This window comes from Muscardinus avellanarius (assembly GCF_963383645.1).
Source record: "Muscardinus avellanarius genome assembly, chromosome: 14".
In the NCBI taxonomy this organism is placed as follows: Eukaryota; Metazoa; Chordata; class Mammalia; order Rodentia; family Gliridae; genus Muscardinus; species Muscardinus avellanarius.
Genome location: NC_137800.1, coordinates 89,300,657 through 89,327,131, shown reverse-complemented (window position 1 = coordinate 89,327,131; position 26,475 = coordinate 89,300,657). Strand labels below are relative to the sequence as shown.

At 48.4% G+C, this 26,475-nt stretch overlaps 2 protein-coding genes across 2 annotated transcripts; one reads left to right on the top strand and one right to left on the bottom strand.

Annotated features, from left to right (window-relative positions):
• Nucleotides 1–1,083: 1,083 nt before the first annotated feature.
• On the top strand, nt 1,084–14,296 carry LOC308273309 (HLA class II histocompatibility antigen, DRB1 beta chain-like; the record flags this gene model as incomplete). Its single annotated transcript, XM_080710389.1, has 6 exons — nt 1,084–1,183; nt 7,618–7,881; nt 9,441–9,722; nt 12,872–12,982; nt 13,434–13,457; nt 14,283–14,296. 6 exons carry the CDS (start codon nt 1,084–1,086, stop codon nt 14,294–14,296), a joined length of 795 nt encoding a protein of 264 aa, XP_080566515.1.
• A 6,492-nt stretch (nt 14,297–20,788) lies between these two features.
• On the bottom strand, nt 20,789–26,114 carry LOC308273409 (mamu class II histocompatibility antigen, DR alpha chain; the record flags this gene model as incomplete). Its single annotated transcript, XM_080710515.1, has 4 exons — nt 20,789–20,943; nt 22,695–22,976; nt 23,535–23,780; nt 26,033–26,114. The coding sequence occupies 4 exons, from the start codon at nt 26,112–26,114 to the stop codon at nt 20,789–20,791; spliced, it is 765 nt and encodes a 254-aa protein (XP_080566641.1).
• Nucleotides 26,115–26,475: the final 361 nt, after the last annotated feature.

The following is a 26,475-nucleotide window of genomic DNA, read 5'->3' as shown; positions in this document are numbered from 1 at the left end:
ATGCAGGGAGGAGAGAGGGGGAGGAGGGAGAGAGAAGATGCTCCCACATCACAGAGGCCAGAAACAAGAGAGGTTAAAGGGGGCTCATGGACACAGGCATTGTCCCAGGGCCACACTCCTGTTGACCCAACTCCTCCAGTCACACCCAGCTGCCTGGGTTACCACTCAATAAACGCATTACAATGTACTTACCCACGGATGAGATTAGAATCCTCACTGTTTGATTACAGCATCTTTGAACATCAGTACATGAGCTCTTTCAGCGGCCATCCTGTATGTAAGTCATGATATGCTCACTTATCACTTAATAAATTTTAGTGATTTTTTTTACTGCAGCATGGTGATTTTGACATTAGAAATATTAAGGGAAATAAGGGATGACGGCTTATTAGAACGTGAAAGCATTTGAAATAATACTGAATTTTATATGGAAATTGTCCTTTAATGTTTATTCTAAATCTGAGATGTCACATCTACATTAATATAATGGGTAATAATTATATAATGGTAGCATTTTATTTTTAAAATTACATGATTATATTAAATGGTGTCATTAAAAGTTTTTTCCTACTATCCTATGTCCTGAATATTCTACACCGTGCTCATGAGCAGAGCCTTCCTATCTTTTCTTGGTATAAAGTAGGAGAAGGGGATGATAAGGAACGCGTCCTCATGAAATGAGGAAACCGCAGTGGGAACTAGGAGCGAGGGCTGAGCCCTATTCACACACCTAGGACTTGTCCTCCAGCAGACTTGCTGCGTCAAGGCTGCCCCGAGTCGACAGGGCTGGCGCGCACAGTGGACAGTTGGGCTTCAGATGCAGCTGGACCAAAGCTTCCCCCTCTTCGCTGAAGCCGCCCTTCTGATGGAGAGAGCTGCCGGCTGAGAGGAGCCTCACTCTGCACCTCTGACCACCAACTGATGATGGCGTTCATCTCGGGAGCTGATTGGCCCTTCAGCGGGAGGCGGCATCCCAGCAGGGAGCCCCTGGGCCCTGTGGTTCTGGATGTGGCTGGGGAAAGGCTCAGCTCTCCCTGAGAGAGACGCGTCTGCTGTCTGGTCCCCTCTGCACCTGCCCTTAGCATGGCGTGTCCGCGGCTCCCCAGAGGCTCCTGCGTGGCCGCTGTGATGGTGACGCTGATGGTGCTGAACCCGCCTGTGGCTTTGGCCAGGGACACCCGCCGTAAGTGCACAGCCGGGGTGCTGCTGCCAGGGGGGGGGGGGCAGGGGCAACTTCCTCACCAGCAAAAGTCCCTTAAAAGTTAAATGTTTTATGCAACCACTTATTTTTTATCATATAAATCTCAAATTATTTTCACGCACACATGCAAAAGGAGCCCGGATTCTGATCCTGTGTATGAGACCTGCACACGGGGCCTCCACTTCCCTGCAGGGGAAACCTCTCCAGCATCACGTTCCCTCAGGGGCTCGAGAGACTTAGAAAGCATGAAGTTAATCTAATTCCCCAGGCAGCATGTATGGTACACACTCTGCCTTTATTATGTGGAGAGACAGCAGGGGAAATAAAGGAAGGTGTATCTGAAAAACTTTATAAGGAGTTTAAGGACACTGGGAGGGTCTCTAATAGGAGATAGCTGAAGGTGCTGGCGCACGCCTGGAGGCCCAATACCCAGTACTGGGGCTGAGACAGGAGGATTGCAGGTTCCAGACTAGCCTCAGTGAGTTAGAGAGAGCCTGTTTAAAAGGAAAATCATAAGTGCTGGGGGTATAGCCGGTTTGAATCTCCAGTACAAAGAGAGAGAGAGAGAGAGAGAGAGAGAGAGAGAGAGAGAGAGAGAGAGAGAGAGAGAGAGAGAGAGAAAGAAGGAGAAGGAGAAGGAGAAGGAGAAGAAGAAGAAGAAGAAGAAGAAGAAGAAGAAGAAGAAGAAGAAGAAGAAGAAGAAGAAGAAGAAGGAAGGAAGGAAATGATTCTGTAATGTCCTCACCAGAAACTGTGACCTCCCCACGCTAGCCTATGTGTGAGGATGTCCCAAGAAGCATCCTCTGTTATCATCTCTTACTCTCCAAAATCCGATGTTTCTGATGGGCGTGAGGTGCAGAGCACTTAGACTTTGGACTGACTCTATAGTTAAGAAGTGTCTTTAGTGCCTTAAAGAACTTCCGGCGTCTTCTGGATCTCGCTCAGGATAATGTTCATTATGACTCTTTGTTGCTGTTGGTTTTGTGTGTGTGCTTCTGGGGATGGAACTCAGGGGAATTCTACTCCTGAGCTCCATCCCCAGCCCTATCTTTAGTTGATTTTGAAACAGGGTCTCACTATATTGATGAGAGTCTCACTACTTGCTGAAGTGGCCCCCAAATCTGCGATCCTCCTGCCTCGGCCTCCCAAGCACTGGGATTCCAGGCTTGCGCCATCATGCCCAGCTCGTTATTTTTGAGACAAGTTTTCCTGGGCTGCCCAGGCTGGCCTCCGGCCCCAGCCTCCAAGTAGCTGGATTACAGAGTGTGTCCTGATGCCCGCTTTATGACTCTATTTTGAATCTTTCTATACGATCAGTTTTTCCTTACACCTTCCATGTCTCTGGCTTGAGTCTTTAGATGAGATTCAGCTACCATAGGATAAAGTAAATGAAATTTTATTTTTGTAAAGTAAGAGTAGTCAAAATGCACAATTTCATATGGTTCCGTCTGCAGCCTGGTCATGGGGCTGAAAGTCAACAAGCAAATAAAGGGAACTCGTTGGTCACCTGGGGTCTTTCCCCAAATTTCATAGGTTCCCTTCTTGTGCCCTCTGTTTCCCTTAATTAGTCATGTCAAGTTACCTAAACTCGCCGTTCTTTCTTAGTCTTTCCCCAGATACACCTTGTCTTGTCTGTTTTGTGTTGCTATGTCAGAAAACCTGAGACTGGGTAAGTTATGAAGTTTATACCAGAACATTCTGTCCCTGGTGGCCCAAATTCATGTCTTCCTACCATGCAAAAGGCATTCATTCCATAAACAGCCCCCAAAGCTCAACTCACAGCAGTAGCATCACAAAAGTCTGAAGCTCAGTCTCCTCCACTCAGATGTGGTGAGACTTGGGCCACGACTCCTCCCCAGGCAAATTTCCCTCCAGCCCTCAGCCTCTGAGAGGAGGCAGGTGACCCACGTCTCAGGACGAGGCGGGCAGGCGTAGAAAGACCCCCCCACCACTCTAAAAGGAGAAGTGGGCAACACCAAAGGGGGCCACTGGTTCCAAGTAATTTCAGAACCCAACAAGGAAAGCTATAGTAATTCTTAAAACTGGAGAGTACTCTTGACTCCATGCCTGCATCCTAGCCCCTGCGGTGTGGTGGGCCTCAGGGCCCTGGCAGCCCTGCCCTGGGCTCCGCGGGGCTCAGTCCTCCAGAGGCTGCCATGACCCAGTGCAGCCTGAGCCTTCCCAGGCTGGAGGTCACGCGGTGCCCGCAGCTCTGTGTCTCAGGGTCTGATGTGCTCTCCTGGCCCCACTGAGGCACTGCTTAATGGGGCCTCGGCCCTCTGGTTCCTCTGAGACTTGCCTCTCTGTCATAGTTCTGTCTATGCAACAAGTCTCTTCCTGGGCCCCCCAGGCTGTCCAGCGTATCCTTTGAAATCTAGTTGGAGACCGCCGTGGCCCCTCAGCTCAGCATCCTGTGCATTTGAAATTAGCGCCACACGGTAAGAGGAGCGCTCAAACCCTGCTGACGGCGCTGTAAATGAGCCCCGCCCGCATCTCCAATAGTTCCATCACTCGCCACCTGCTCCCCTGGGCCCCTTCCTCTACTCCACTGTCTCTAGCCTGTTAATTTGAAGTTCCTTTCGCTTACTATCTTTCCTTTAGTTTGCCCATATGAGTGGAAGGACATAGGCGCTTGGCTTTTGTTAGGGGCACGATTAGGCAGACTGCGTACGACCTGCCGGGGCTGAGCCTCCCTCCTGACTGGGGAACATCCAGCAAGATGTGTTTCCCCTCAGGGCCTGGCTTGAGATGTGGGTTTCAGCTTAAGTCAACGTCTCTGTCAGCTCAGTGGTTGATCTGGTGATGGGGCCGAGGGTGATGGTCCAATCAAAAGTTAGCCCCTAGCTGCACGAGGCTGATGGTCTCCATGGAGATCTTGTTCCTGCTTTGCTATATTCTGGAAAACTTATCCCTGGGGCCTCCCTTATCTGCTCATGAGCCATGCAGGAGCCAGGCAGCCCATATTATAGAGGCCTTTCTGTCTACCCCTAAATCACCTCTCTGTCTACCCCTAAATCCCTATCTCAAAATGTCCTGATAGTGTACACGATCTTCATCTGATGGTTCACTTGCAAACAGGGGTGTGGCCCCAAGTCGGTGCCAAACAATTGTTAAAATTAATTAATTTCTTAGCTTCAGGTGGGCATGGTGGCGCACACATATAATCCCAGTACTTGGGAGGCTGAGGCAGGAGGATTGCAGGCTCGTGGACAGCCTCAGGTACTTAGTGAAGCCCTCTGCAGCTTCGTGAGACCCTGTTTCAAAATAGAGAATAAGAAATAGGGCTGGGGATATAGCACAAGGGTAGAATGTCCCTGGGTTCCAACCCCAGTACTGAGAAAAGAAATTACTAGTTTCATTACAAACTCTAGCAACTGCGCTCTTTAGAGAACTGTGGGTTCTAAGCCTCTTTAGACAACAGTACACAAGTGTATAAAACTATTCACACCTCCTTTTCATGGGATAATAGTCTTGGGTCATAGAATTTCAACACGATGTCATATTGGGGATGAAGTTAAAATCACAAGCTTAACTCGTTGCACGTGGTTCAAGGATGGGCTGGATAGACCAGTTTTATAGAGATAATAAAATTTTACAGCTGGCTTGCAATGAATTTAAGGCACTGATACAAAGTGGTTACTGGATGTGGCTTAGTTAGAAAATAAATCTCTGGTTGCTCACTGTGTGTGTGTGTGTGTGTGTGTGTGTGTGTGTAAATAAAGCAAAATAACACACACTTTTCAGTCATCCTAGATTTTGACTCTTTTTACTCTGGTCCTTTGGTTTGGGCTAAGCATGATCATATCCCTGAAACAACCACCTTCTGGTTAGAATCCATAAAATTCTGATGCTTTTTTATTGGGCATTATAATTTTTTTTTTGCTTTTTTAGAAATCTGAGCCCAGAGTAGAGCCATTTTGCCAGCCGAATAGATGTGTTCAGTACCAAGGTTTCCATCCAACGGTAATATCGGGGAAGGTTTTATTTATTTATTGGTGGTACTGGGGTTCTTGGAAGCCCTTCTTCCTCCGGGCTACACTCCCAGACCTATTTTTTAAAATATTTTTTATTTAGAAACAGGGTCTCTTAAACCAGCGCGGCTTCGAACCTGCGCGATCCTCCTGTCTCCGCCTCCCAAGCTCAGGGATTACAAGCCTGCGCCACCACGCCCGGCTCGGGGAAGGTTTTAACATAATTCTCAACTGCTTCGTAATTACCGGTGGCTATTGAACCACAGGTTTTCTTTTTTTTTTAGGTGGCTTCCTCCAGTGGTTCTCACTCAGAGGCAGCTTTGCATGCCGCACACCACTGCCAGCCCCACCACAGGACATTTGACAAACTATGGGGCTTGAAACGTGGACAGTGAGGTTCACCGAGGTTGAAAACACTGGCTTTACATGGCGCTGCTTCTGAAAAGTCTACACTCGGGTGCAGCGTCCGCACCTCACAGCTCAGTTCTTTTGCTTTATTTCAGCCGGTTTTGGTATAAAACAAACAGATTAAAGCTGGGCAGTTGTGTTGATTCCCCGCTTCCCCGTGAGAAGCACCACTCCTAGTAGTTCTTTCTCTGTGCGATGGTTTTCGGTATTCATGAGTTCTCAGTCCTAGCCACCTTTCGGCAACTTGTCTTTATAAATAAGACATAAAGGTAGTGACGGCTTCCACAAACAGCTTTCAGCGACATGCCTCAAACGCTGGAAGTTAATCTACATTCTGTGCTGCTGATAAGTGGAACACTTTCATTTACTTATCTCCCGATTAATCACTGTTTTTAACCTCTTTCTAAACATTTTATAAGTTCAATATAAAATCCAACGATACACATACACATTTGCATGATGTAGTGAAACTATAGGAGTGTGTGTGTGTGTGAGTGTGTGTGTGAGTGTGTGTGTGTGAGTGTGTGAGTGTGAGTGTGTGTGTGTGAGTGTGTGTGTGAGTGTGTGTGAGTGAGTGTGTGGGTGAGTGTGTGTGAGTGTGTGTGTGAGTGTGTGTGTGTGAGTGTGTGTGTGAGTGTGTGTGTGTGTGAGTGTGTGTGAGTGTGTGTGTGAGAGTGTGTGAGTGTGTGTGTGTGTGAGTGTGTGTGAGTGTGTGTGAGTGAGTGTGTGTGTGAGTGTGTGTGTGAGTGTGTGTGTGTGTGTGTGTGTGTGTGTGTATGCTACTGGAGATTATTGAACCCAAGGGCATTCTACCTTCAGACTACACCCCCAGCCCTTTTTATTTTGAAACAGGGGCTCACTAAGTTTAGAGGGCCTCACTAAGTCGCTGAGGTTGGCCTCATGTCATGAGGTTGCATGAGGAGGCCTCATGTGTCAGCCTCCCAAGTACCAGGATCGCAGGTATGAGCCACCATGTCCGGCTCTGAGACACATCTCTACCTTCACCTCATCATGTCAGATTTTAAAAATGAATTTGGAGCCCGGCGTGGTGGTGCACACTTGTAATCCCAGACTTGGGAGGCTGAGACAGGATGATCCAGGTTTGTGGCCAGCCTCAGCCACTTAGTGAGGGCCTCCGCAACTTAGTGAGACCCTGTTTCAAAATAAAGAATAAAAACTCAGGCTGGGGGTGTAGCTCAGAGGTAGAATGCCCCTGGGTTCAATCCCCAGTACCAAACAAATAAATAAAAATAATAAATGAATTTGGCATCCAATTGTTTTTGTTAAAGATCTGGTTGTCTGAGCTTCCTAAATTTTGGGAATAAAATAAAATTTTGGGAATAAGAGGCTGCAGACCTGTACTAGGCCGACTTTACTCTCCGTAGGCTCTTCCACTGTTTCCAGTCCTGACATCGCCATGTGTTTTAAGTGCCCTGCTCCTGTGAGTTCTCCGCTCTGTCTTCTCCCCTCCTCCCCTCCCCTTCTGCGCTTCTGCGCCCTGCCGTCTTCTCATTTCTTGAAGGAACCATCAGTTCTGTGAAGCTTTTGCACAGGGTATGGATGGCCTCTACCTGGCAGGCGCCTCCCCTCCCAGCACTTACACTTCTCTCTCTCTCTCTCTCTCTCTCTCTCTCTCTCTCTCTCTCTCTCTCTCTCTCTCTCTCCCCACCCCCTGGAGCTGAGGGCTCATGTCTGCCCCCCCCCCTTGGGTTCCCTGGTGACCACAGACCTGGGGCAAAGAAGGCCCTAAGAGAGAACTGACAGAATGTTCCAGATGGAGGTGTTTAGGGGCTGTGGGCACGAGAGGTGTGGCCCAGGGAGGTGTCCAGCAGGAGAGGCTGGGTCAGGCGGCTCCTCTTCCAGCCCCGCTCGGGACCGGGTTGGCCCTGCATGGTGGTGGCATGAGGCCAGCGGGGTGGGCCGGCCCTGCAGACCCTCCGCCCCAGCCAGATGTGAGGAGCGTCCTGCAGGGTGTCCGAGCGCCTGTCCGTCCGCCCGTGGGGTGGGCAGGCCCTCTGACCCGCGCCGGGCCCACAGCCCGCTTCCTGCAGCAGCTGAAGGGCGAGTGTCTGTACGAGAACGGCACGCAGGGCCTGCGCCACGTGAGCAGGTACGTGTACAACCGCGAGGAGTTCCTGCGCTTCGACAGCGCCGAGGGCCGGTTCCGCGCGGTCACCGAGCTGGGCGCGCCCATCGCCCAGGAGCTCAACAGCCAGAAGGACGTGCTGGACAACTACCGGGCGGCGCTGGACAGGTGCAGGAACGACTACCCGCTCGTTCTTCTACTCTCGGGGTGGAGAGGTGAGCTGGGGGACCGGGCCAGGGAAGGCCGTGCGTGTGTGTGTGTGTGTGTGTGCCCGTGTGTGCGTGCACGTGTGTGTGTGCACGTGTGTGTGTGTGTGTGCACGTTGCGCGCGCACCACTCAGGCAATTCTGACCTGTCTGAGGTTTCTTTTAGGTCTTGTCTTGTAGGTCAAATTTTCCTGCAATTTTTTGCTTGTTTGCTTTCTTAGTACACGAGGGGGGGGGGTTGCTTACATTGTTGTTGTTGTTTGTGACACTAGGGATTGCATCCAGAGGGGTTCTACTAAGGGGGTCTCACTAAGTTATTAAGGCTGGCTTTGAACCTACAATCTTGCTGTCTCAGCCTCCCAAGAACTGGGATTACAAGTGTATGCCACCATGTCCAGCATATTATTATTATTATTATTATTATTATTATTATTATTATTTTATTGCAGTACTGAGGATTGAACCCAGGGACATTGAACCCTCTGAGCTATACCCTCAGTCTTCTCTGATTTACTTTATTTTGTATTTTGAATTGGTTGCATATTTTTATTTGAAATGGTCTTACTAAGTTGCAGAGGGCCTCACTAAGTAGCTGAGGCTGTCCATGAACCTGAGATCCTCCTGTCTCAGACTCCCAAGTACTGGGATTACAAGCGTGTCCACCATGCCTGGCTTATTTTCTATTTTAAAACAGCATTTCACTAAGCTGCCAAAGGCTTTGCTAGGTTGCTGAAGCTAGCCTTGAACCTGCAATCCTCCTGTCTCAGCCTCCCAAGTACTGGGGGGACAGGCATGTGCCATCACACCTGGTCCAGGACATGTATGTTTGCATGTGTTAAATCACATGCAATGTGATTGCAAAACTGTCTTTTCAATTATATTGTTACTTAAAATATTGATCTCACTGTTTCTACCTAATGCCAATAGTATATAAGCAGTGACATATTCCTTCGTGCAGTTAGGCCATTTACCTCACACTCTCTTTTTTCAATATTGCCACACACTTAGCCAGGGCACAGTGGCACACACCTGTCACCCAGCACTTCACAGGCGGAGACAGGAGGACCTCAGGCTCCAGGACAGCCTCAGAGACTCAGTAAGATCCTTGACAACTTAGATTAACCCTGTTAAAAATTTAAAAAGGGCTGGGAGTGGAGCTCAGAGGGAGAACACCCCTGGGTCCAGTCCCCAGCCTGAAATAATAATCACAACAGTAATGAAACAGCACCAGAATCAACCAGTAAGAAGCAGACCTTAGATTTAAATCTAAACAATACAGAAATCACACTTTTAATTAATCCATTACATGTTTTGCAAAAAAAGTAAACATTTCAATTCAATAATTTTTCAAGCTATGACAAAAGGAAGCATAATTTTCCTTGACATCTCTCAAACCCAATGCGTCCCTGTTATAAGGATTAAAATTCAAGGCTTAAAACACTGCGAGGTGCTGTGGCCCGCTTTGCAGAGGCCTACTGCACTTGAGCTGGGGTCTGGACAGAGGACAGAGGCAGCCCCCCAGGCGATTCCTCCCCCTGCGCACTAACCCCTCCACCACATCTCCCCAGCGGAGCCCAGGGTGAGCGTGTACCCCACAAGGACGGAGCCCCTGCAGCACCACAACCTCCTGGTGTGCGCTGTGAGCGGCTTCTACCCAGGCCGCATTGAAGTCAGGTGGTTCCGGAACGGCCGCGAGGAGGAGGCCGGCGTCGTGTCCACAGGCCTGGTCCAGAATGGAGACTGGACCTTCCAGACCCTGGTGATGCTGGAGACGGTTCCTCAGAGCGGAGAGGTCTACAGCTGCCGGGTGGAGCACCCCAGCTGGCCGAGCCCCGTCACTGTGGAGTGGAGTGAGTACACGCCTCCTGACCGCGTCAGTCCACCCAGTGAGAAGGAACTCAGTTTACCCTGAGGGCCAGGCCTCTCCTCTATAACTGTATTTCCCTCACTCCAGGTACGCCCTCCTTCAGCGCACATTACCTTGGTGGCCTAGGTAGTTTCTGCAAACACCTGCATGTCCTAGGGAAGCAATTATGCCTAACAGTCAGAAGAGCTGCTGGGCCTGTTTTGAACCTTCCTACATTATCACAGGTCAAAGTCACTGTAAGGGGCTTGACATGACCACGGCCATCTTGAATGCAACTACTGTGATTGCCCCAGAATAGCTCTAGTTGGTTTTTCCTGCATAGTTTTTCAGCAAACTATAAAGAGACAAAACCATTAGAATGGTAAGTAGAGCTTTGCAGCCAAGCCCTAGAGCCAAGAATGGGCCTTTCTCTTTAATAGAAGCTTAAGATAAACCAGGTACATTCCAGCTTCGATGAAGTCACTTTTGTCCTAACCTAAACACACACCTGTTTTGCTAATCCGTATCTCCTCCTTTTTCTCCTCCTCTTCCAGCTCTTCCTCCTCCTTCTCTACCTTTTCCACCTCCTCTTCTTCCTTCTTCCTTTTTGTGTGTGGTATTGGGGACTGAACCCAGGGGCATTCTACCTCCGAGCTACACCCCCAGCCCTATTTATTTATTTATTTATTTATTTATTTATTTATTTTGGTGGCACTGGGGTTCCTGGAAGCCCTTCTACCTCTGGGCTACACTCCCAGACCTATTTTTACATTTTTTTTATTTGGAAACAGGGTCTCCTAAGCCAGAGCACGCAGCTGGCTTCGAACCTGCGCAATCCTCCTGTCTCTGCCTCCCAAGCGCAGGGATTACAAGCGTGCGCCACCACACCCGGCCTGTCCCTATTTTAATTTTTATCTAGAAACAGGGTCTTGCTAAATCGCAGAGGCTGCCTTTGAACCCATGATCCTCCTGTCTGGAATTACACGTGTGCACCACCATGCCTGGCACTTACACACCCCTCCTTCTGAGTCAAATCACAGCTACCTGCTTGGCACCACTGTGGGGAGCTCAAAATAGATTGCGAGCAATTCTACGTCTGGCTCTCTCTCTTCCTTCCACTTCATGGCTCCTTGGGGCTGTTCTTCAGACACAGACCTCGTTATTGGAAAAATTGGCGAGCCAGTCAGGAGTCCGAGACTTTGGGTGAGGGAAGAAGTTACCTGCAGGGGGCATCCCAGGTTGGCCTTCTAACTCTAGGCAGGCAGGGATGACCCTTGTATTACCTGTCTGCAGCCCGTGTGGCCACAGGGACTTCCCCAAATCACTGTTGGTTTTGTAGCAGCTGTCGGCTGGTGCTGTCTGTCATTTGTGGTAAGGAAGGGCGGCTTCCCGCTGCCCTCCAATGCCCAGCTGGCTGCAGAAGCGAGGATAAAGAAATCAGAAGCAGAGTTACAGCTTGAAAGTGATGCACCTCTCTTGCTTTCTCTCTTATCCTCTAACTTGGCCAAGAAAGTACAAAACTCAGAGGACGAGTTTAAGATCCAACCTTGTTACTTTGTGGGGAAGAGGGGAAATGGAAGAGGAAATAGAGGCTGTTTTCATGGGACAATAATGATGGGCAAAAAATTGGAACCTCGGGGAGGAGGGGAGCGAGGAAGGGCTTGATACTGAGGTGCTAGAGGAGGATGCCCTCTGCCCCTGCCCAGGAGCCTGGCTGTGTTGCTCATGTGTTGATATAACACAAAGCAAAGGCACAGGAGACTCAGATGCAGGGAGGCCCTCCCATTCAAGAATTTCTGACTATTTGGGAATATAGTGCTGATAATCGCTAGATATTAGAAAAGTTCTTTTTGTTATTTGGATTTTTATTGCTGTTGGATTTTTGTTTTGTTTTTGGTGCTGGGATTGAAACCAGGGATGTTCTACCTCCAAACTACACCCCAGCCCTATTTTTTATTTTTTCTTATTTAGAAACTGAGTCTTGCTAAGTTGTTGAGACCCTCACTCACTAAGTTGCAGAGGCCGTTCTTGAACCTGAGATCCTCTTGTCTCAGTCTCCCAAGTACTGGGATTACAGGTGTGTGCCACCACACCTGGCTTGCAAAAACTTTTAAACAACTGCCCTGTGAAGAGTCTGATTGTCTGGAAGGTGAGATGGTGGGACACTGGAAGGGGTGGCATTTCCCTGCGCATCATAACGAAGCTCCAAGTGATAGAAACATCCGTGCACACGGCACTTGCTGTTCCCCTCTGAAACCCCCCCCCCGCCTTCCTACCCCTCCCTGCACACGTTAGCGAGCCTGACAGTGACGGCTGCGTTATGGACACAGCATGATTTGAACGGTTTCCTTCCTCCAGCCTCCTTTTCCCCTCCTTCCCTCCCTCCCTCCCCAGACCCCCTTCCATCCCCAGTACTGCAAAAAAAAAAAGATGAATCACCACTATCATTTATATAATTGCCCTCAGTCTCTCGGTGTTCAGGTGTCTGGCACTGTTGCTGTAGACTCTGATTGCAAAGCAGACCCGGCCTCATGGCGTCTCGCCCGCACAGTGTTAAAAGCCCTCACTGGTCCTCAAGTAAGGGTGGGGTTGTTCCAGAACAGTCTCCTCCTTGTCCCTGGCTCCAGACTCTGCCTCTGGGCTGGGCCTGTGTTTCTGTTGGTCTGGGTGGTTTGTTTGGTGGTACTAGGGACTGAACCCAGGGACATTCTGCATCTGAGCTACATCCCTAGCCCTGTTTTATTTATTTCGAAACAGGGTCTTGCTAAGTTGCTGAGGGCCTCACTATGTTGCTGAGGCTATCCTCAAACCTGGGATCCTTCTATTTCAGCCTCCCAAGTGCTGGGATTTCAATCATGTACCACCATGCCCAGTTCAGCTCTGCCCTTTAACTCTGTCGCCCCCAACAAGCTATGTAACTTCACTGGGTCTCAGCCACTTCACATGCCGCTTACTCTGAGGATGTGATGTTCAAATGGACCCAATGCCTGGACTGTGTAGACACTACTCACTGTGATTTTGAAATCTCTCCTTCCAGGGATGTTCTCTTACCTAGTGTCGGCTTCTTCCCCGGGCTCAAATCCCTGAACTCAGGGTCTCAAGGAGGGAAGATGGTTTGGGGACGAAGTCACTAACCCTGGCTTCCTCTCTCAGGGGCGCAGTCCGCATCCGCACAGGGCAAGCTGCTGGGCGGGGCGCTGGTCTTCCTGCTGGGGCTGCTCTTCCTTGGGGCGGGGCTGTTCGTCCACTTCAGGAATCTGACCGGTAAGGAACCAGTTGGCGCTGAGACTCTCTGTAGAGCTTTCTGGGAGAAGAAATGGGGCTTTGCCGAAGCCAGTTCTCTGGACATCAGTGGCCCTATAAAGCCCTTTCTTTCCCCTGAAGATCTCAAATTTCCTGGAAAAGTAGAAATCCTCAATCTATGGCAACTGTGCTCAAAGCTAAGGGGATATGACTTACAGAGATAAGAGCCAGGTGAACCCCTGGAGATACTCGTGGAGACCCCGGGGCGGGCGCAGGAAGAGCCGCTACCCCTGCACTCATGTGGCAGACGCTTCCTGGGTCGCACGCTCTCAGCCTGTGCCCCCTCTCTGCCCTGGCTCTGGCTTGTGGTGTTGGGGAAGCCTCAGGTGGCAGACCCGAGACTGGGGACGTGGTGTTGGGGACAGATTTGCTTCCATGTCGTTGAGGTGTTTATCTTTCCTCTCTTTCCCAGGATACCCTGGACCTCTGCCAACAGGTAATGGGCTTTAATCCTGTTTTAGAGAAAGATGATGATGGTGATTATGATGGTGATGATGATGGTGATGGTGGTGATGGTGATGATGGTGATGATGATGATGGTGATGATGATGGTGGTGATGATGATGGTGATGATGGTGATGGTGATGATGATGATGGTGGTGATGATGGTGGTGATGATGATGATGGTGATGGTGGTGATGGTGGTGATGATGATGATGGTGGTGATGATGATGGTGGTGGTGGTGGTGATGATGGTGATGATGATGGTGGTGGTAATGATGATGATGATGATGGTAATGATGATTGTGATGATGATGGTGGTGGTGATGATGATGATGATGGTAATGATGATTGTGATGATGATGGTGGTGGTGATGATGATGGTGATGGTGGTGATGATGATGGTGATGGTGGTGGTGATGATGATGGTGATGGTGGTGGTGATGATGATGGTGATGGTGGTGGTGATGATGATGGTGATGGTGGTGGTGATGATGGTGATGATGATGATGGTGGTGATGATGATGGTGATGATGATGATGGTGGTGATGATGATGGTGATGATGATTGCAACATACTGTGGAGTTGACAGGACCTGAGAGAAAAATACCGAGAAAGACTTTGGATCCAAATATCTGATCAGGCAGTGAGCACTAAACTGTCTTCTCTCCACATGATAAAGGCTGTGCTCTGCAGGAGCACGGGCTCAGGGAGACCTGAGACTTCTCTTCCCATAATGCCATCACGAGAGGCCCTGAGAAGGGGCGGGCACCCTAGCAGAGTTGGGTGTGGAGACACCGCTGCCCCCTGTCTTCTGCAGGACTCCTGAGCTGAAGTGACATTGAGGAGACCCAAGGAAGGACCTGGCGGCTGCTTGGCCCTTGTTCCCCCACAGAGGGCGCTGTCTCAGGGCCTGGCTTCCTCCTGCTCCGTGATCCTGTGGGACATTCCTCTCTGGCTCCCTCGGCCCTGACCCTGACCCCGACCTGAAAGCTGCAGGACCTGGTCTCCCTTCTCTCCTGGCCCCTTTGCATTCAGTCCTTACAGCATCCCCGTGTCTGGACTCACTTCATATCACAGGATTTGTTTACAGTTTTCTTAAATAAATGTAGTGTTAAAAAATCATCTGCTTTGCCAGGTGTGGTGGTGCTTCTGTAATCCCACTACTTGAAAGGCCGAGACTGGAGGATCCCAGGTTCAAGGCCAGCCTCAGCAACTTAGGGAGTCTCTCAGTACCCTAGCAAGACCCTGTTCAAAATAAAAAGTTGTAAAAGGCTGAGGGCGTAGCTCAGAGGTAGAATGAGAATGGCCCTGGGTTCAATCCCCAGTACAAGGGGGTATGGGAGGGGGACAGAATGAGAATGAATGACTGTTTTGTCCATAGATTTGACATCCTCATGGAAAATCTTTAAAATAAACATATTTTACTCTCTACTCTGTAAGATATACTATCTTTGCAATATTATCTATTTTTGTTTTTTTTTAATTTAGTAGATTAAAATTACAACCCTGTAGTGATTTTCATAGTTCTGGAGCTGACTGAGCCCAGCTGGGTGATGGTCTCTCGTGGAGCTGCAGTCAGAGGGTAGCGGGGGCTTCTGCCCTCAAGAGCTCTACTTGGACATGGGGACATTCCCTCTGTACATGGTTCCTCAGTCCTCCTGTGTCCCCTATGTGGTCCCATCAGCAATGAAGACAAGCTTCTTAGGTGAGGGTCCAGCCTCCCAAGAATATGTTTCCCTCAAGAGAGGGGAGTAACAGCTGTAAGATGCTTCGGACCCCACCTCAGAAGCTGCAGGAACCACTGCTACCGCCTTCCATTTGTCCACAGAACCAGTCCAGACTTACTGGGACAGGATATACAGTACACTTCTTTGAGATGTGTTAGATAAATTCATGCCCTTCTTTATTTTATCCCATTTAACTTTCAAAATTCACTTAAAAAAAAGACTACCTATATAATGAGTCCCACATCAGATTAATAAATTTTAATTTTCTCAAACTACTCTCCAAAGGCCATTAAAGACCCAGTTTTCTTCACTATTAAATTCTACTGACTAAGTTTAATTCATTATTTATTGGTATTTGAGACGGAGTCATCATAAAATTTATCATGGATTCTTACATAGCCTAGCAGCATTTATTGAAAAGTTGTCTTTCCTTCATCGCTATGCAAAGCTACCAGAAACCGAGCCTTGTGTTTAGGTCTGTTTCTAGAATTTCTATTCTGTTGTTTAATTTGGCTACACTTGACAATACACTATGGTAACTAACATAATTGTATTGTCTTATTATATTGTGCCAGTTATTAATTTTTTCCAAGTTGTATTGTTATTCTCTTTTTTTATCTTTTCTTTTTCTTTCTTTCTTTCTTTCTTGGTGTACTGGGGTTCCTGGAAACTCTTCTACCTCTGGGCTACACTCCCAGACCTATTTTTATATTTTTATTTGGAAACAGGGTCTCTTAAGCCAGCGTGGCTGGCTTCAAACCTGTGCGATCCTCCTGTCTCCACCTCCCAAGTGCAGGGATTACAAGCGTGCGCCACCACGCCTTGCCAAGTTGTGTTGTTATTTTCAGGAATTTCCCAGCTCAGCATGGTGGCACACACTTCTAATCTCATAAGGAGGCTGAGAATCACAGGTTCGCGGCCAGCTTCAACAACTTAGTGAGGCCATCTGCAACTTAGTAAGACCCTGTGTCAAAATAAAAGAAAAAAAGAAAATTGGGCTGGAGGTGTAGCTCAGAGGTAGAATTCCTCTGCTTTCCATCCCCAGTGCTAAAAAAAATCCCCACGGCCAATCTAAGACCTTAGAATTTACACATGAGTTTTGAATTCAGTTTGATGATCTCCCCATACATTAGAAAGAAGAAAAAATAAACAAGCAAAAATCCTTACCATGATTTTCAGTGAGATTTGACTTAGTACATCTATACTTTGGATAGAACTGACATTTTTAAAAAAATAAGATTAGGGACATTGAAATATTTTGTCCACTGTTGGTGGGAATGCAAAATGGTTCAGCCACTGTGGAAAACAGCTTGGCTATAGCAGCTTTATTGATAATTATCCCAAACTGGAAACAAGTGAAGGGGTCTGGGGGTCTTCGGGACCAATGAAGGGTGGTCGGTGCAGGAAAGACCCAAGCCAGCCGTCGGAGATAAGCAAGCAAGCAAGCAAGCAAAAGCTTTATTAAGACAGCCCAGCTCCCTTTTATATCAGGCAGCTGGGAGGAGGGGGCTTCCGCTCACGGCGGAAGATCGCACAAAGTACGGGGCGTTTACTGATTGGGCTCATACCCCAGTGGGTGTGTTATCAGGGGACTGGTTGTTGGGCATCCCATGGCCCCTTTGGCTGGCTATGAGGTAGTCAGCACAATCCAGAAGAGAAGCCGGAGAAGCGCCATCTTTGGCATGACTGGGCTGCTTATCCTAACAACAAGCAAGATGTCCTTAATAGGTAAGTAGACAAACAAACTGTGGTACATCCATACAATAGCTTATTATTCTGCATTAAAGAGAAATGAACTATCAAGATATAAAAAGACCTTGGGAAGCTGAGACAGGAGGTTTACAGGCTCAAGACCAGCCTCAGCAACTGAGTGAGACCCTCGGCGACTTATAAGACCTTGTTTCAAAATAAAAAATAGAAAGAGCTGGGGTACAGCTCAAAGGTAGAAAAGCACTGAGTTTGATCTTCAGTATCAAAAGAAAAAATTGAAAAAAAAATACAAAAGACACAAAAGAAACTTATGTGTATATTACTAAGTGTAAGAAACCATTCTGAAAAAGCCATACACTCTATGACTGTACCCATATAACATTTGGGAAAAGGCAAAACTAGAGGCAGTAAATAGTTTTAGTGGCTGTCGGGGCGTCAGAGGAATGAGAAGAGGTATTAGTATGTGGAACACGGAACATTTTTAGGTCAGTGAAACTATTGTGTCGGATTCTGTAATGGCAGATATATGACCTTGCATATTTATCAGAATTCATAGAACACAGACTTTAGTTAATGGTAAGTATTAGTACTGGTTTAGCAGTTGTAACAAATAAACTACATTAATGCAAGATATTAGTAATAGGAGAAAGTGGATGGAGAGGGAGGGAGGGAAGGAGGTATGTGGGGACTCTGCAATTTTTTGTTAAACTTTAAAGTGCTCTACAAATAAAGCATATTAAAATGGTGTCCTCACATGGAAGGATACAAATTCCCTTTGTCCTTTTTTTCCCATTTCATATTTGCCTAAGTTTAGTGTGCTCTCTATTGTACATCTGTTTATTGTAGAACAAAAATTGTACATATGTAAAAGAGACACCTGTAACAATTCTCTCAACACTCCAAAGATTCTGCTTTGGTTCCCTTCCCACAGGTGGAGAAACACGCTAGCTATTAGGAAGTCTTGGTTAATGCTTGCTTTGTTTTATTTCTCTTAGATTTTTATTATCAGGCTGCAGAGGTTTGGAGAAAAATAATGGATTTTCCCCAATATTATTATCACTGGCCATGACCCCTAGTTACTTAGCTCACGTTTTTCCTTCAGTTGGCATAATGACTCAAAATAGAAAATAAACATGGGTATTTTCCTGAGGAATCGAAGGCAGAGTTAAGTAAGATCCTGGTGAATACACAGTAAGGACAGAGGCAAGACGAAGCCCAAGTCTAACAGCACTTACCTGCCCTTTACCGCACTGTCATACATAATTAGTGTTTATGGTTTGTGGGGTTGATTCCGATAACTATTTTATAAATAAATATTATCATAAGTTCTCAAACAAAAATGAGTTTGCCATATTTCAAGTATCTTTCTTTCTTTCTTTCTTTCTTTCTTTCTTTCTTTCTTTCTGTATTTATTTATTTATTATTTATTCATTGGTACTGGGAATTTAACCCTGGGGGCATTCTACCTCCATGCTATACCCTCACCCCTTTTTATTTTTTATTTTGAAGCAGCGTCTTGCTAAATTGCTGAGGCTGGCCTCTTACTTGCAATCCTCCCATCTCAGCCTCCCAAGTACTGAGATCACAGGTATGTGCCACTGCACCTGGCTTCCTCTCCTCTTAATGCCATATCCTGACCCCTCCCTTAACTCAGTGTTCCCACTGAAGGGCACATTTCCAAATAAAAGATGGTTCCAAGAGAAAGTTAAACTCTTCTCCTGTACAGTAACGGGTATCCAAGCATACGCCTAATAGAATGGGGAATGGTGAACTTCAGTGCCCAGTCTCCTTTCTCAGTAAGTGTGGAATGGGTGACGTTGACGAGCGTGAATCCTGGAATGGATGAGCCCTGGGTCCTCACCTCTCGTCCTGCTCCCTGCTCTGCTCCCATCCTGCCCCTCTGCGTATCTGACTCAGTATCAAAGGCCAAACCATCTCCATCAAACCATCCCTGCCCTGCCGCGTTCCAGATGAGGATGAGGCCCAGCAACAGTATGTCCTGAATCTGCTCAAAATAAGATTCAACCCCAATGAGCTGGGTCTTCCACTCTAATTCCAAGACTTATACATTCAACATCATTCAACATTCGGACAATTCGGGATGGAAGACACACACACACACACACACACACACACACACACACACACACACACCAAAGAACTGGCTCAGATACTGAAAACTCCACCACAGTGCATCAAAATAGTTTATTGTATGTAGAAAATCACAGTTTGGAGAAACCCTAAGTGTTAAGTACATAGGAGATGCCCCTGTTCAACATTTAATGGTCAGAAAGTTCCATATCAGAGACAATCTTATGGGACTGTTTCCTGTTGCATGGTGATTGAAAAAAAAGACACAGCTGAGTGTGGTGGCACATTCCTGTGATCCTAGTATCTGGGAGACTGGAGGATCGTAGGCGCAGAACAGCTTCAGCAATTTAGTGGGACTCTCAGCAAGAGCCTATTTCAAAATTAAAAGGGCTTGAGTATAGCTCAGAGGTAGAATAAAACTGGATTCAATCCTTAGTACCAAACAAATTAAAGAAATAAAAAACACAATGTATAGAGGGAAAACAGAAATATAAAATAGCAGTGGACAAGGAGCCCCAACTAGATGCTAGAGGACAGATTAGGGAAACCATCACCACTCTGGAGATTTGGGGCTAGAAAATGCTGGAGACGGCTGTTTTCACAGAGGCGAACAGCTGGAGTGCTGTCCGCTCTAGGAAGCTTTTATCAACGCCGAGCTTCTTCCTTGATCTTCCTACAAAGGCCGATACCTGTGTGGGACACACATAGTCGGGAGTTTCAGACGGAGGCGTTGAGCTCCTTCACACTTCTTCCTCTCCCTCTTAATCATCTGGCTTTGGAAAAGAAACCTCTTCATACTCCTCTGGCCTCTAGAAAACGTGCCATTTCCCACATGACCTGCAAGCACTGCTTCACAAATGAGCCGGAAGGAGCAACCGTGCTCCAGCTCTTCTGAAGTGTTAATCAGCACTTTTCAGACTCGAAGATCAAAAATGGGACTGCTAGGAGGTCCTCTCTCTCCCTCTCCCCCCACCCTCCTCCCTCTCCCCCTCTCTCCCTCTCCCTCTCTCTCTCTCTTTCTCTCTCTCTCTCTCTCTCCCTCCCTCCCTCCCTCCCCCTCTCTCTTTCACTGTGTGTGTGTGTGTGTGTCTGTGTGTGTGTGTGTGTGTGTGTGTGTGCGTGTGAAAGAGCAAGACACTGGAGATTGAACCCAAAGGCATTCCCCTCCATGCTGTATCCCCAGTCCTTTTAATTTTTTGCCTTGAAACAGGGTCTCTCTGAGTTGTTGAGGGGCTCACTACAATGCTAAAACTGGCCTTGAACCTGTCTCAGCCTCCCAAGTCCAAGTCCCGGGGTTAAGGCACACACCACCACGTCCCATCTCTAAGAGACTTTCGGTTCACGCCCTGAGTCTACCCTCACCCCTAGGGAGCCCAGGCTCCGGAGACGCAGCCCACCCGTGGGCCACCTCGTGAATGACAGCCCAGGAAGCGCGTGGACCCTGAAGCTTACTTTTCTAAGTCTCTGGGATACAGCTCTCTTATTCAGAACAAGAATCTTAGTCAGGATATAATTCCCAGGAGGCCGTGGGTGCGCCTGGGAGCACATCTAGGGCGAGGGGCGGCAGATGCTGAAGGTCTGGGACGCCCAGTGATGCCGATGTCTACTTTGTTCTAGTGAAGAGGCCGAGATGCGCGACTTTCCTGTTCTAGCTCAAAGCATCCCGCGCACTTTCCCATCTGTTTCGCTCTCTCCGAGACCTTTGTGTGTGTCTTTCCTGACCGTGCACTGTAATCACACATGGCGGCGAGGTGCAAAGCGGTTCTCACTTACTTGCACGGGACACGGCCGCATCTCACAGGCGGCCTCGGCGTTCGGCGGCATGGCGCCGGCGCAGACCCTTGATGATGAGGGTGGTCCCGGCGATGACACCCACCAGCCCCACAGCCAGGCCCAGGGCGCACACCACGTTCTCTGTGGTCTCCGGGAGGGGGCTTCGGCCTTCAAACTCTGGAGGAAAAATAGAGTAGAAGGTAATGAAGCTGGTAGGAACCATGTTTACTATTAAATATCATAAAGAAAACAGACACATGGCCAATACATATATTGTTTAAGTGTTCAACATGAATAGCAAGCAGAGAATGTCAACCAAAATGCCAGTGAGAGTCCATCCAGCTCCAGGTGGAATGGCCATCATTAAGAATGCAAATAATAATAAATGCTAGCTGGGCATGGTGGCGCATGTTTGTAATCCCAACATATGGGAAAATGAGATAGGAGGATCGCAGAGGCCCTCCATAACTCAGTGAGACCCTGTTTCAAAATAAAAAGAAGAGGCCAGGTGTGGTGGTGCACGCTTGTAATCCCCATGCTTGGGAGGCTGAGACAGGAGGATCGCACAGGTTCGAAGCCAGCCTCAGCTACTGAGTGAGGCTCTCAGCAACTCAGTGAGACCGTTTCCAGACAAAATATAAAATAGGTCTGGGAGTGTAGCCTGGAGGTAGAAAGCCCCTGGGTTCCACCCACAGTACCACCAAAATAAATAAATAAATAAATAAATAAACAAAATAAAATAAAAAGAATAAAAAATAGGGCTGGGGGTGTAGCTTGGAGGTAGAATGCCCCTGGGTTCCATCCCCATTACCGCAAAAACAAAACAAAACAAAACAAAACAAAACAAAATGCTGGTGAGGATGCGGGGAAATAGGAACTCTTCTTTACTGCTGGTGGGATTGTACATTAGTACAAGCACTGTGGAGATTGGTGTGAGATTCCTCAGACTGGGAACGGAGCCACCATATGACCCAGCCACACCACTCCTGGGCGCCTTTCCAAAAGAATTAAGTGTCTGAATATTACATGCAGACCCACTTTATAACAGCGCAATTGGCAATAGCCAACTGGTAGAGCCCACCTGGGCATCTGCCCACAGATGGACGGATAAAGAAGATGTGACATGTGCACATAATGGAATTTTACTAGTCATAAAGAGGAATAAAATTATGTCATTTGCCAGAAAACGGATGGAACGAGAGGACACGTTGAGTGAGATCACCCAGTCTCAGAGAGCCAAAGGTCACGTGTTCTCTTCCATATACAGAAACGACAGAATAGACAGGAAACAAATGGGACTCGGGATGGACCGCCCCGCCGGCGGGACGTGGGGGTCGGGGCAGGACTGGATGCTGGGGAAACGCTCGATGCCGTGTGCGGATGCACTTCTATCACCTCAGAGCTCACTGCAGTATGTAATTACAACGCAGCACGAACAACTAAGAACATCTAAGAGATGAACAACTAAGAGATGAGGGGTAAGGAAGACGAGACGACGCGCGGTGGCTCTGGAGGTGAAAATGCTGTGGAAGCTGGGCAATAGGTTCGAAACGTAGCAAGTGTGAAACCCGCTGTGCTCCCAGGGCCCAGACAGACGCATCAGAGAGAAATCCTTCCTATAAAGAGGACCCAGCCAGGCCTGGTGGTGCGTGCTTGGGATGGCGGTTCACGGACAGCCTCAGAAACAGTGAGGCCCTCTGCAACTCAGCGAGACCCTGTTTCATAAGAAAATAAGAAAATAGGGCTGGGGGTGTAGCTTGAAGGTAGAATGCCCCTGGGTTCCATCCCCAGTACCACACACACACAAAAAAATAGAGGACCCAAATAAAAAGGGCTGCAGGTGTAGCCCACAGGTAAAATGCCCCTGAACTCAATCCCTAGTACAAAAAAGGAAATATTTTTAAAAGAGGATGAAGGCCATTCCCTACCCCAGTGCCTGAGGACGGGCTTGTCCATCCCCCAGTGCTCCACCTCGCAGTCGTAGACGTCTTCCGCGGAGGGCAGGAAGGGGAGATAATAGAACTTGCGGAAGAGGTGGTCGTCCCTGGGCAGGAAGACCGTCTCCGACACCCCCGTAGTGACGGGCTTCCCGTTTTTCAGCCATCTGGCTTTGATCAGCGGAGGGGAGAACTTGTTGATGAAGCAGATGAGGACGTTGGGCTGGCCCAGTTCCACGGGGCTGTGGGAGAGCACCGTCACCTCCGGGGACTCTGGGAGGACACACGACAGAAATCAGCCGTCATCCCTCCAGCTTGCTCCTCTCCCTCCCACGCTGACGTGGAGTACAAATCTAGCAATGACTCCAAAGTCAAAATGGACAGTTGAAACCATGCCCTGGGAAGGCCACACCCATGTTGAATCAGATACCTAGCTCTAGTACTCTGACACCAGGATTGAGGCCAACGATCCCCAAAGACCCCATCCCCGGCTCCCCCAGCACGATCTCAGGACAGCAACTTTGTGAGCGCTCATGGGTCACAGAGGCAGGACTTGACCCGGCAAGACAGGGCCAAACTCATAAAGTTCCTGGGCCTATAGCCTGGGGCTTTGGGATTTGTTTTTGGTAGGATCGGGCACGTGGGAAGGAGAGTCACAGTGAAATCAGACAAATCATTGAAGCATCTATTATATCTTAATAAACTATGGGTTCCAGGGGTGTGGCCGAAAGAGAGAGAGAGGGAGAGGGAGAGGGAGAGGGGGAGAGAGAGAGAGAGAGAGAGAGGGAGAGAGAGAGAGAGAGAGAGAGAGAGAGAGAGAGAGAGGGGTACCGCTGGTGACCGGAGTGTGGTTGGAGCGCTTTATCATGATTTCCAGGTTGGCTTTGTCCACAGCGATGTTGGCCAGTGCACCCTGCGCCTCAAAGCTGGCAAGCTGTCCAAACTGCTCCAGCCGCCAGACCGTCTCCTTCTTCTCCATATCCACGTGGAAAATCTCGTCGCCATCAAAGTCAAACATGAACTCTCCGGACTGGTCAGGGGACAGGAAGAACTCCGCCTGGATGATCTTATGCTCCTCTGAAAAGGGGAGAGAGGGAGAGAGGGAGGGACTCAGGAGGGAGAGGAAGGGGAGCCACGTGCCGGTGCACAGGGGGCGATGGGCAGAGACTGGACCCAACGGAGTGGGGGGTGGAGGGTACGGATGAGTGGGAGGATGGGGCTGGCGGTGTGCATCCCGCTGAGCAAAGCCGGAGGGCGGGGTGAGGAGGGGCAGAGGCAGAATTAGCATCTTGAGAAGCTGAGTCGGGTCTGTGTTGCTGGCAAAGAAATGGTGTTCTTTTTAGAGGTCCAGCAGTAAGCCCTAAGAGAGGAGGGCTCCCTCTCTCTCTCTCTCTCTCTCTCTCTCTCTCTCTCTCTCTCCCTCTCTCCCTCCCTCCCTCCCTCCCTCACTCCTTTACCTGGGCATTAAACACATGGAGGGCATCTCCTTCTCCCAATACCATCCTCTAAGAAGAGACAGTGTTTGAGAGGTTGGGTTCTGAGAGGTTGGGTTGGGAATTCTAGAATCACCTATCTTGGTAGAGTGTTTGCCTAGCATGTGGCCCCTGGGCTCAGTGCCCCCAGCACAGCAGCAAACAAAGAGCCCTTGAATTCGTATTCAGTTATTTCCCTGGAGACCTTCAGCAGGTTGTTCTAGTCACTCTCTATGATTTCCCAACTACAGCTCTGCCTTCGTTTTGAGTCTACCATGGGGTTTTTGTTTACTATACCCGGTGTTTCTAAGATTAAATAAGGTAAGTGATTTCTTAGAACCCTAACAAGCACAGTTCACTTTTAAGGTCAGAAATTATTCTGTATTTAAGGTCTAGACCCATGAAAATATAACTAGGGCTTAAGGCACCCAGGAAATTGAGAGTTAGACCTTGCAGTGGTGCCGAGAACCCCTTCCCCTGTATCCAGACCCACACCAGGGATTCCTCTGAGAGACAGACCACATCTGGGTCGACCTGGGCAACCTGACCTTCATCTTAACGCTGCTTAGATTGGGGCCGCCATTATGGGTTATATGCTATTAGGATTGATATTGAGAATAAGCAATACCAGAGGAATAACTGACATGAAAAAGAGGAGCCTGGGGAGGGCTGCAGCCTCCGCGGTGGGTGCAGATGGGAGGAGGAACGTCTCTCCATTTAGTCTTCAGCAGGCAAGTTGGAGGATTTTAACGTTTGACTGTGTTTGGATGAGCCTGGGCACCTGCACCTATGGGCGAAACTCAGGTGTTGTAGCCGCCCGCTGGCAACCCAAGGGCTGAGCCTCTGCCTTTCCAGGTGAGCGCGCCCCGCTGGTTGTTTGCTTATCCACATTTCTGCAAACCTCTGGAGAGTCACAAGGGTGAAGAACACTTTCTCACAACAGCACGTTACTACATGGCACAGGTCTGTTCTGGACATGCCCGAGCATGCTGTCAAAGCCTCCGCTCGCTCATTTACTGACTCCCTCGGAAATATTACTAAGTGACAGTGACCCAGATCACGGAAGGTCTCCTGTGGCCCAGGAGGAGGGGACGCTGTCGCTGCCCCAGGAGACGGTAAGTCAACTGTGGCTCACGTCAGCCCGCCTCCTCCTCCCTCTGTCGGGGACACTGTTGCTTTGGGGTCACTTTTCTCTCTCGTGATCTTCAATACAATGTCTGTGCTCAGAATATGTGTGAGCTCAACACATGCCAAAGACTTAACTACCATGTGTTCAGCTGAGAACAATGCAAAGGACTTCTTGTGTATTTTCCTCATTTAATCTTAAAATGAAGACAAAAGAATTGCAAGGTCTCTAATCTTTCATTTTACCAATGTCCCAGAAAGAAAAGGCCCAGAGATGATTATTTGTAAGGCCTGTCAGAAAATATGTCTCCCACCACCTTGTAGGCCTGGCTTATATCAGCCAGTGATATTAATCGACATGCCACCCCATAAATAAGTCCTGCAAACTAAACTAGACTTACTTCAATTTGTGGTGAGGGGAGAATTCACCCAAACTATACATTTTTTATACTTTCAGATCTAGACTCAATTCATACCTGTCACACTTTCCTTCTACTCCAAGATTAGTCTGCAAATGCCCTCCATTCATTTCTCCAAAGCTCCACTGGCTCCTGTCCTCCTACCTCTGAGCCACCTCTCCCACCCCAGAATTTTGTTTTTGAAACTGGATCTCTCTACGCTGGAAGTCTCTCTAAATTGCTGAGGCTGGCCTTGAACCTGCAATCCTCCTGTCTCAGCCTCCCAGGTATTAGGATGACGGGTGTGTGCCCCGCACCCAACCTTCCCGCCTACCTTTGATAGCCCATGATCCCTGCAGGTTCATGAGCACGGCCATGAAGAGAGAGCCTAACACCAGGACTTCACTTCCGGCCATTTCTTCTTGAGTGCTTCGACGGGGCCCGTAGAGCTCACAAAAGGGGTCTATAGGGCTCACAAGTCAGCTCGATTTGGGGTCTATAGGGCTCACAAGTGTGAGTGGACAAGAATAAAAGAAAGGAAAATGAACATGCAAATCAGTTGAGATTTAGCCAATCAGAAAAATATTTGGAGATGACACATATGTTGCTAGGGAATGAGATCTTAGGAAGCGTCCAGCACAGGAGAACACAGTAGCCCATTAAAGAAGTCAAGTTCTTAAATGGAAAAACAGAACAAGCAATTCAAGGTTTTGAGAATCTTGGGCAATTGCACACCTTCTGTCCCGATCCAAGTTCCAGAAAGGGATTCACCTGAAG